This window comes from Anguilla anguilla, chromosome 14 (assembly GCF_013347855.1).
Source record: "Anguilla anguilla isolate fAngAng1 chromosome 14, fAngAng1.pri, whole genome shotgun sequence".
Classification (NCBI taxonomy): Eukaryota; Metazoa; Chordata; class Actinopteri; order Anguilliformes; family Anguillidae; genus Anguilla; species Anguilla anguilla.
The window spans coordinates 2,067,109-2,077,824 of NC_049214.1; the positions used below are offsets into that span (position 1 = coordinate 2,067,109).

General features: G+C 50.0%; 1 protein-coding gene across 1 annotated transcript in view; it reads left to right on the forward strand.

Moving 5' to 3' along the window:
• Positions 1-7,561, forward strand: part of prrc1 (proline-rich coiled-coil 1) — a 22,076-nt gene extending 14,515 nt beyond the window's left edge. Inside the window, exons 7-9 of the mRNA XM_035389698.1 lie at positions 1,054-1,157; positions 3,732-3,834; positions 7,108-7,561. Coding sequence (XP_035245589.1) covers positions 1,054-1,157; positions 3,732-3,834; positions 7,108-7,317 — 417 coding nt within the window. The 3' untranslated portion in view covers positions 7,318-7,561. The remainder of the gene's footprint in view (positions 1-1,053; positions 1,158-3,731; positions 3,835-7,107) is intronic.
• The last annotated feature ends 3,155 nt before the right edge of the window (positions 7,562-10,716 follow it).

Consider the following 10,716-nt stretch of genomic DNA (forward strand, 5'->3'; position numbering starts at 1 on the left):
ATCGTGGGAAACGCCCCCTTTCCCGCCATCATGGGAAACGCCCCCTTTACCGCCATCATGGGAAACGCCCCCTTTACCGCCATCATGGGAAACGCCCCCCTTTACCGCCATCATGGGAAACGCCCCCTTTACCGCGATCATGGGAAACACCCCCTTTACCGCGATCGTGGGAAACGCCCCCTTTACCACGATCATGGGAAACGCCCCCTTTACCGCGATCGTGGGAAACGCCCCCTTTACCACGATCATGGGAAACGCCCCCTTTACCGCCATCATGGGAAACGCCCCCTTTACCGCGATCATGGGAAACGCCCCCTTTACCGCAATCATGGGAAACGCCCCCTTTACCGCCATCCTGGGAAACGCCCCCTTTACCGCCATACCGCCCTACGCTTTGTGTGGCAGCTGAACGCTGGGCCCAGTGTGAACAGGCGTAGTCATGCAGGGAGCTCAGGGGAAGGTTTTGGGTTAAAGAGGCAGAAGGGGGTGCAGACGTGCTCCTGTGGGGCCCAGACAAAGTGACGGGGGGCCGGGGGGGGGGGCCTGGGAGCCAGGAAACTGGGCCGTTAAATATTAAAATTCATGTGGATTCTCTGCTCTCTCTGAGGAAGGGAGGTGAAAGTGGAGATGGATGGATGGGTGGAAGGAAAGAGGAGGAATAAAAAGAAGGGTAGAGAGGGCTGTTTGGAGGGGTGGAGCGTACAGGTGTGAGGGGTGGGGGGTGAAGAGTGCTGGGTAGAGGTGGTGGAGGGGTGAAGTGTGGAGGGTGGTGATTTGAGGGGTGGAGGTGGATGGTAAAGTGGTGGTGGAGGGTGGAGGGGTGGAGGGTAGAGTGGTTGGAGGGGTGGGGGGTGGGGGGTGGCGGGGTAGGAGGTAGAGGATAGAGGGTGAGGGTTTGAGGGTAGTGGGGTGGAGGGTAGCGGGGTTGGGGGGTGGAGCGTGCTGGGTGGAGCTGGTGGAGGGTAGAGGGGTTGGGGGGTAGAGCGTGCTGGGTGGAGGTGGTGAGGGGAGGGAGAGGTGGAGGTGTGTCTGATCCCCTTGTCCTTCCTGCAGGGCGCTCAGGAGCGGATCGACAGCCTGCGCCGGGCCGGGGTGATCCATGAGAAGCAGCCCGTCGTCTCCGTGGAGAACTTCATCGCCGAGCTCGTCCCTGACAAGTGAGTGAGTGAGTGTGTGTTAGTGTGGGGGGGGGGGCACAAATCCCTCTTAATTAGCTTCAGCTACACCCCTGCGAGCGAGCGAGCGAGTCTTCGCCCCTTACCCCCGAATTCCCCTCCCCCCCGAGAGTGTGTGTGTGTGCGCGTGTGTGTGTGTGCACGCGTGTGTGTGTGTGTGTGCATGTGTGTGTGTGTGTGTGTGTGAAGCAGCTTCACATGGCCTTTCATGTTCACAGCAGCTTTGAGGTGGGGGGGGGGGGGGGCGGTTACAGTGTTCGGGGGGGGGGGGGGGGGGGGGGGGTGAGCCCCTGATCCGCCATTGGCTTAATGCTTATTAGCTGATCGATTTGTTGTTTGGAGTCGATTCATTGCGTCGAAACGCCTTTCCTTCACCCCTCTAGCAGGGCGGGAGTAATGACCACGCGTAAATCCTCCCGAAATGGGGCATTAGTGTGGGTCTGCGTCCCCGGCCCACCGTCAGCACTCCTCCTGAGTTCAGAACGCTCCCACCTTTCCCTGTTAAAAATCACCCCTGAAATTACACTGAACATAATGGGGTGGTGGGCGGGCGGGGGGGGGGGGGGGGGGGGGGGGCAAATGAACTGCAGCCGCCCCCTAGTTCCGGCTTTATTTGCCCCCCCCCCCCAACACAGCTCGAAGCTGCACGTCCATGCTGATGGTCAGTAGCTATTGTTTGGCGTGTAAGTGCTTCGCGTTCGTACTCCGCTATCTTCGGCTAAATGGCTTCTCGGAGAACGCTAAACAGGAGCTGGAGTGGAAGTGCGGGGAAGTTAATGTCCCGAATCACGGTGTGATTACCACGCAGTGAAACTGACTCAGTGCGCTTACTTCACTGTTTGTTGCGAGTCTAAATAATTATTTTTAATTTTACAGTAGCTGCATTTAACCGCGTTTAAATCTTCTGTGTGTGTTAATCTTGCACAATATTGATCGCTTTTCATTTCAAGGGGCGTATTAGTGTTTGAAATCAAGCTCGTTTAACTTGTACGCCAGGCTCTCCGGCTGTAATAGACTTGTGGATTTCCTTCCGGCGAATTCCGGTTAAAACAAATGCAGGATTTCGTCTGATTAACTCCGCGGGGCTGGTGAAACGAGCGAGCGGCCCTGTCGCCTGCTCATTTCAGGTTAATCGGAGAAGGCATCTTTAAGGAGCGGGCTGTAATTCTGCCTGGATGTGCAGTAATGAACTCTGCATGTGAACGAGCTTCCCCCCCCCCCTGCTGAATTAAGTGCAGTGTGTGCGTAAGGGTGGGAATTAAAAATCAGCAGTCATACCAGTTTGATAATACTCTGCTTTCTTAGCCGAATGGGGGGGCATCTGAAGAGTAGAGAATAGGACAATATCCTAATTGTTCCACCTTTTCGGTCACCTTTGCGTTCACGTGGTCCTCGCTGTGACAGCGTAATTATGGGATGGATTTTTGCAGTTTGTTTGAAGCCGTAGTTGTGGGCGCGAGTTGGAATTGAGCGATCTATCTCAGCCGGTTAGCAGGGCGGTAAATCCAGGTGCTGTTTACAGGTGCAGCCTTGTGAGGTATTAGAGCCAGCGTCCTGCTCAGGTTATTTATACACCTGTGACCTGATGCAGCGCAGGTGTAATACCCCCAACCCCCCCAATGAATCCAGTGAATCTAGTTTGGCTGTTTTAATAAAATCAGCATCGTTAGCCAGACATCGGTGAGGAGCACAGCACAGGGGGGTGGTTTTGGGGTGGGGGGTGGGGGGGCACAGAACAGGGCAGGTAGTACTGGGAGGTGGTTTTGGGGGGGGGGGGGGGTGGACAGAACAGGGCAGGGAGTACTCAGGGGGATAGTTTGGTGGACAGAGCAACCTGGCAGCCCTGGGGTCTGAGGTTGCCTCTTTGGCTAGTCTGCCATCCTGGCCTGGCGTTTTGGCTTGGCCCGCATGCGCCCCATTCACTCCCGCGGCTGGCCACCACATCCCACACGCGCGCGAGCGAGCCCCCTCTTGTTGCCGCAGTAACCAGTTTATTCCCAGGTACACAGGACTGTGAGCTCAAGTGCAAACAGTGAATCTGCAGCTGCTGCAGTGAGACGTGTGCAATGCCATCCTTCCGCTCTGCTAAACTGCTAGATTAAGGAATCTCTCTCTCCCCCTCCCTCCCTCCCTCTCTCTCTCTCTCTCTCCCTCCCTTTCTCTCTCTCTCTCTCCCCCTCCCCCCCCTCTCTCTCTCCCCCCTCTCTCTCTCTCTCTCTTTACCCCTCTCACCCCCCCTCTCTCTCTCTCGCTCTCTTTACCCCTCTCACCCCCCCTCTCTCTCTCTCGCTCTCTTTACCCCTCTCACCCCCCCTCTCTCTCTCTCTTTACCCCTCTCCCCCCCCCTCTCGCTCCCTCTCTCTCCCCCTCCCCCCCTCTCTCTCTCTCCTCCCGCCCTCCCTCTCTCTCTCTCTCCCTCTCTCCCCCTCCCTCCCTCTCTCTCTCTCCTCCCTCCCTCTCTCTCTCTCTCTCACCCTCTCTCTTTACCCCTCTCTCCCTCTCTCTCTCCCCCTCTCACCCCCTCTCTCCCCCCCCCCCTCCCCCCCCTCTCTGCAGGTGGTTTGACGTGGGTTGTTTGATCCTGGAGGATCCCGGTAATGGGATCCGCATTGAGACCTTCACTCAGGCCACGCCCGTGGCCCTGGAGCACGTCCAGCAGGTCAGCCGCCCCCCCGCCATTCACACCCAAACTCCATCACCGCCAAAACTGGCATCGCCACGGCAACCTCTGTCTCCGAACGCCACACTGAGCTCTGTCACACCACACCAAGCACTGCCGCCAAACAACGTCAACAGAACATGACACCATGCTACTGTACATGACCAAAACTCCAGACCAAATACCATCACTAAGCAACACTGCCAAAACTCTTAAACCAAACTCCGTCACCCAACAACGTGACCAAAAAACCCTCACCGAATGCTTTTACCAAAATGGCATACTGCTCGCGGACGCCTCGAGCATCTGAAGCAGGTCACCACACAGCCCTGCTGTACTGTCAGGAGCCTCGTTTACCTGTACCATACCGTATTTACCCCTTTAAGCTGTGACATCACACATATGTGATTAGAATGTTCTTAACTGAACATTCTAATGCTGATGATGTCACAATCACTGCTGGTGACTGAATGCAGTGGAGTTCTAGAACACTGACTTAGAATGTTGAGGAGGAAAAAAAACACTAGAAAAAAACATACTCTTCAAAGCAATTAGTGCTGTCTTGTTTCTCAGAAGGTTTTATTTATTTATTTATATACTCCCTACACTTCCTAGTATCCGAAAACATGAACATTAATTCAGTCTCCTCCTGCCTCACGCTGGGTGAAGCCTCTCCGTTCTCATTCGTTTCCTCCGATAGAATTAACAGCTGTTTAATTTTGGGGGAGATCAAAGGGACAAGTTTAGTTTTGCCAAAGTTAAAAATGAACAAACGCCAGAAGCGAGTGAGGGCGGAGGTGTGGAGGATTCCTCTCCCGCGTTCCGGACCTTGGGGTGATCAGAAAGCGTGGAGCCACTGTGCGGTGTGGTGACTCTTTTCGGACGCCCGCACACGGACCTGCTTCACGCGCTTCATTTAAATTCCGACGAGCTTCCTCTGTCAAACCGCGGCGCGGCCTTCCCGGTTAAAAATACCCCCGGACCTGGACTTCATCTGGAAATGAAGCTGTTTGAAGGATCACTCCTCCAGAGCAGAGTGTAGATTTGTGATTTTTTTTTTTTCATTTTTAGGCCAGCTCTGCTACTTCCAAAAAAAAAGTCACATTTATGAGATTTAAAAATCCGGCTTTGGAAGAATCCCAGAGGCCCATTTGACGAGCACAAATGAACTTGCTGTGATCATAACTAAAAGTGGATTTGCTAGGTCTGCAAGGATTTTGTTGCCGTAGAAGCCAATTTACAGCCATTTTTGTAAATGCAATGTCATAGAAGTGAGTTTTAAATCATAAAGGGGAAAACCTGCTCCCCATGCATGCAGGGACAAACGGTATTGATCGATATTGATCAAGAGAAAGTCCTGTCTGCTGCTTGCTTACCATTTTGAGCCACTTCATTCAACACTGAGGTTTCATACAATCAAAACGTGTGGCTGAGATTAAAGTAGGTCTGGTGGTGTTGATATAAAAATCTCTTTCCTGGATATGCACTTAGAACACTAACTGACTGGTAGCTTGACTTGTCTAATTTAATTTTTTTGGTTATAAAATTTAATCGGCTGGTAGATGGCAAAAATGTATTCATGAACTGCTACTATCATTTTATGATGTATTCATGATTATTTAATGAATTTAATGGTGGCTTTTTATTTCTTTATTCTCCTGTTCTGAAAATACATTTCAGAAAGCTAGGAGTAAATTCTGTTTTTTTTTCCAGAACTGTGACTCAACAAGTGTACAGAATATGGTGTTTGTCTCTTTGTGATTATCTCAGTAGGAGCGTGTCTTCAAGGTTTTGTTGAGCAAAGCTAGTGCAGGACAAGACAATCAACTTTCAGGGCTGGAGACTATCAGGACTGCAACCTTTACATTGTATTTCAATGCAATAATTGTTATTATTATTGGAGATGTGATTGCTTTCGGTTCATATTGTGAAGTGGGTGCTTTCAGATCATGTTGAAATGAACGCTGAAATTGAGAGTAAATAATATTTGAGATTTAGGATTTGAGAAGTTGTTTTGATCGGCACCATTTGTGGAGGATGAAGGAGTGCGAATTGGGTCACAAAATCTCCTGTCCCTGCCAGAATATCCAATACATTTCTCATCATTATTATTGCTCAAAATGGGTTTCTGATATTTGGACAAGTTGGATGGCGCACTTCAGTAAGTTCTTTGCTTGATAAAGAACTACATGAGCTGCTGGCCAAAACAAACACATTTACAGAGCTTCAAAAACACACACCCACGACGCAACAAAACGTTGCTATTTAAATACTTTGTTCCTCATGAATTAGCCAAAGCCCCTTGTAACTGCATAGTTTAGATTCTGTGTGCATTCTGAGTGAAACATCCGTAATCTTCCTGTATCTGTAACTGAAGTCTTCTGCAGAAAAACAAGCTTGATTTAATTCTGCTGTAAGTGCGTATTACACTGTCATTACTGCATGCATATATTTGTCGGGGGGTGAAAGGTGTTGGTACTGTACCAGTGGCTGATGAGAGTAATGGCGCATTATGGCGGTGGGCCACACACACATTTTTTGGGAATCTGGAAGGCGTCCTGATTGGCCAGTGCAGACGACGGCCCCTTGGCACACCTTTGGCTTGTTTAAGCTTTAAGATGTGCCCAATCGCACGCAGCGCCACGTGCACTGCCCTGTATTAATGTGCCCAAATTTGACTGGCACAAACCAGGGATCTGTGTGCTAAACAAAGTGATCTCAGCTGACTGCTGATAGATCGGGGGGGGGGGGGGGGGGGGGGAGTGTTTCACAAAGCAGGATTACTGAGTTAGCTGGATAACTGCACTGAGTAAGACCCAGAACTGCTGTTTTCACTTCAGTCCATGTTCCAGATTTGGGAGGGTTCTGGGTTTTACTCAGCGCAGTTATCCAGCTAACTCCGTGTTCCTGCTGTGTGTCGTTGTCGCTCGACACTTGTCAAAAGGGTTGTGCAAGGCAGTATAAATCAGGCTCAAGGCTTCGGGACATGGCTGTTTGCACCTCGCTTTGGATAAATGCATCTGCCAAATAAATGTAATGAAATGTAATGTGCTGCGTGTTCTCAAGGAAGCAGCAGAACTTCAGGGGTGGCATTCAGAATGCAGAATTCAGGGGCGGGGTTCAGGGGAGGGGTTTAGGGGTGTTGTTCTGGGGCAGGGTTCAGGGATGGGATTAAGGGGCGGGGTTTAACAGACTGGCAGTAGAGGGGTTGTTGGGTGTATGTTCTCGTACGGGTTTGTGTGAAACCCTTCTCTGCCCCCCCCCCCCCCGCAGGCGCAGGCGCTCACCCCCCCGGACTACACGCTGGGCTGGTCGGGGCTGCAGGTGACGGTGGGCGAGGTTCTGGAGCGGAGCTTCCCCCACGTGAGCCGGACCGACTGGCACCTGGCCCTCACCGGGCTGTCCCGGCGCCAGATGATCTGCAGCGCCGCCAAGGCCCTGGCGGGCATGTACCAACAGCGGCTGCCCCCCAGGACTGTCTGAGGGGGGCGCGGGGGGGGGAGGGGGCGGGCGGTGCTTTTTCATCGTTTCGTTTTTTAGTTTTTTTATTATTTTTTTTTAAGGAGGTTGGGCGTGGGGGTCAGGGGTTAGTGGGAGAGTAAGAGGTGGAACTGTCCAATCAGAATCAGACTGTGCCCCCCCCCATCCTCTGTGGGCAAGACACGTGTACATTTATATTTTAACCCGCTTTTTTTTTTTTTTTTTTTATGAACTTTTTTTTTTTGGAGGTAAATTTATTATCTGGAATCTAAAAACATTCCAGCTGCGGGGGGGGGGGGGGGGGGGGGGGGGGAGAGAATTCGTTTCCTTAGTGTGTGGAAGATCAGTGAGGTCATTCTCGGAGCCTTCTCCAGAGCTCTTCCAAGAATGGTTTTGTAGGACGTCTCGTAAAAAATGCAGTTTTCGTTATAAAATTGATTTTCTGGAATGACTAATCGAAGCCAGTGAAGAGAGTGGAGTGTCTTGATTTCAGTCCTCCTCTGCAGGATCTCTGATTATAAAATGACAGATACCATATGCCAAACTGAGTGAGATTAATGCCTTCTCTTTATTTTCTCTGTTCTTTAAAGTTAATGAGGAATATCTGTGTGTATGTGTCAACCCATTAACTATTTTTACATGGCATTTCTAAGGCAAATCTCTTGGTCTGAGTTCAAGTTAAATTGCTAGGTTAGCTGGACTGGACTTGAGTTGTGATTTTGGGTAGTAAATCTTGGTATCTAGTGGAGAGGCTTGTATAAAAAGAAGGAAAAAAAAAACTGCCATATTTCCTAGTTATTTGCACCAGTTCCCTTCAGTGTCAAGCATTTCAGCCTCGTCAGTATCCAAGTGCAGGTTATGAATTTGAGTCAGGCACGAGAAAAAAATAAAAAAAGAACATGAAGGTCATGCATTTAAATATTCGCTCATCAGCAAATTATCGTTCGGGTTTGACAATGTAGGCCACCCCCTCCCCCTGCCCTCCCCAGCCTCCTGCCCCCCCCCCCCCCCAAACTCTGCACGGCTGTTTGACTGACAGGTTGATAGGTGGGAGGGGTCCACAGGACCACAGCAGAAACCCAAACCGCATTCCTTCTGAATTTGTGTCCCACAATCCTCTTTGACCCACAATCCTCTGTGTCCCGAGCAATCCAGCGCAACACGGCGGGAAGTGGATCTAACGCGGTGTCCGTATCGCCTTCAAAATCACTGAGCAGTTCAGAGCAGCAGCTGGTATAAGCGTGCGTAAACATGTTATAACCAGCTTATAGCGACTGGTTGCCGTGGGAAACGCGATATATTTTATAGCCAGAGTTCTAATGCTTAGTACATGCTGCGCAACCTTGCCTCGCTCTTGCCCGTGGGTGTTGTGGTGGGGATGAAAGCTTCCTCAGATCCTCTTTAAAGTGCCGTGTCGCCAGGTTCACTAATGACGCGATCGTTAAAACCGTGTGTGATGCTGTGGATGCCCGCCCGTGCCTGTGGAGCGGGAGTACCCCAGGGTGGGGTTCAGCGGGAGTACCCCACTGTGGGGTTCCACAGGTTTTCCAGCTCTCATTAATTGGCTGACTTTCTCAGAGCTGAAAAGAGGGGTTGATTGTGTGGTTTAGGAGAGAGAAAAAAATAACCTCAACCAGAGCCTTCTAGGAACAGGATCAATCATCTCTGATACAGCCTTGATTTTGACCTTTTTTTTTTTTACTTTAAATTGAAGTGATTAATTTACCAGTGTAATTTTGTCAGAATTTGTGTATTGTGGTAATTCCCAGGAAGGAATATTCTTAGATGCCGTTATCGTGTTTTTCTCGGCACATGCTTGCGCACTACACTCCTAATTACCTGTTTGCCATTTTGAAATAATGATTTTTTGCCCAGAGCGATTACAGAAAAACCCTAATGATCAGGACGCTGTGAATGACCCCTGGGTTGAGCTGTCAAATGGATGTGTGTGGGGTGGGGGGGGGGGGGGGGGGGGGGGGGTGAGGGGGGTGAGGGTGGTGAGGGTGGGGGGAAGGGGAAGGGGGGGGGGGTGTATGTTTTGCTTTAACCAGCTTTTTCTGGAGAGAAAGTGTTGTCGAGCTCACGGCAGCAAGGAGGTCACCTGTGTTTTGCAAAGCTCCACTGGTGTTCGGTGAGATTGAGCTGGCCTTCGGGACTCTGGCTGCTATTGCCACAGCGCCCCCTAGCTGCTCATCGTGAACTTACGGTTTACCATTCGTCATCGCGAGAGTCGCGGCTCTTCGCTAATCAGTGCTATCCCCTCCTGTGCTACTCTCTGCCGTTCATAACCACCAGGCGAACGTTTTTTTTTTTTTTTTTTTTAGAAGTCGCTTGCCGCGAGAGCACAGTACAAATTGTCGACTCCAAAATGGGAGCTAAACTTGAAGGAAAAGAGGCCAGCTGTAAGAAGAGCTTAAACTGAAGGGAACGGCTGAAAACCAGGAAAGAGTGACTGTGCTGGATACTGCCAATCCTTGTGTCCTGTCCGATGTGATTATACTGTCCCTCTCTGTCCTTTTCAATGTGCCTTGTTCCGCCAGGAGAGTAAAAATCACTTTTGCTACCGTTTATCCAACCGTGTCAATGTCATCTTTTGTGATCACTGCCATCTGGAAATTGTCTCGGATACCTGTGAGAAAGGAGTAGTTCTTTTTTTAAACAAAAACTTTCTGAACACACACACACACGCACTAGGTAGCAGATCAGAATTCTAATTTCTGCAGTGCTATGCGGCTGTTCATTTGTGCTTCATAGATTCTTATATATGGCTAAGCCTCACCAGTTACCCAGCATGCTCAGGGCTATGCATTGAAGTAATGCTTTGGATTGTGGGTATAACAGAACTGGGGTTTCCTGGTTACATTTTAGCAATTTGGCTTACATTTCTGTGCAGATTATGTTCTTTACATAAAATCCTTTAGTACAACCATGGATATTTACTGAAGCAATTCCAAGTAGCTTGCTTAGCGGTACAATGGAAGCATCCCATCTGGGACTCAAACCTCCTGGAGTTATAAACCCAATTCCCGGACCATCGTGCTAGGCTACACCGTAGCATTTTTTATTTTTATTTATTTATTTATTTTTGCAGGAAGACAGGAAAAGGCTGTAAACTTCTCACGCGATCCGACAGATTGAGGACAGGTGAGCAGCAGGTTAGGTTTCTGGGCACATCAAACAGTGGAAGTTTGTTATATTTCGGCTGCACTGAAGCGTCGGTTGGTCAGAATCAGATTTTGGAGTTCTGAGTTTTTCTGCGCTGTGACAGCGTGTGCTGCTGACTGTTGTTTGGCTGCCCGCCATGTTCTCTCAGAAAAAAAGTCTTATTTGTCACTGTGCAGTTTACTATCGGGGGTTTGTTGAGGTTCATTATTCCCTAGCACACATTTTTATTTTGTTGGT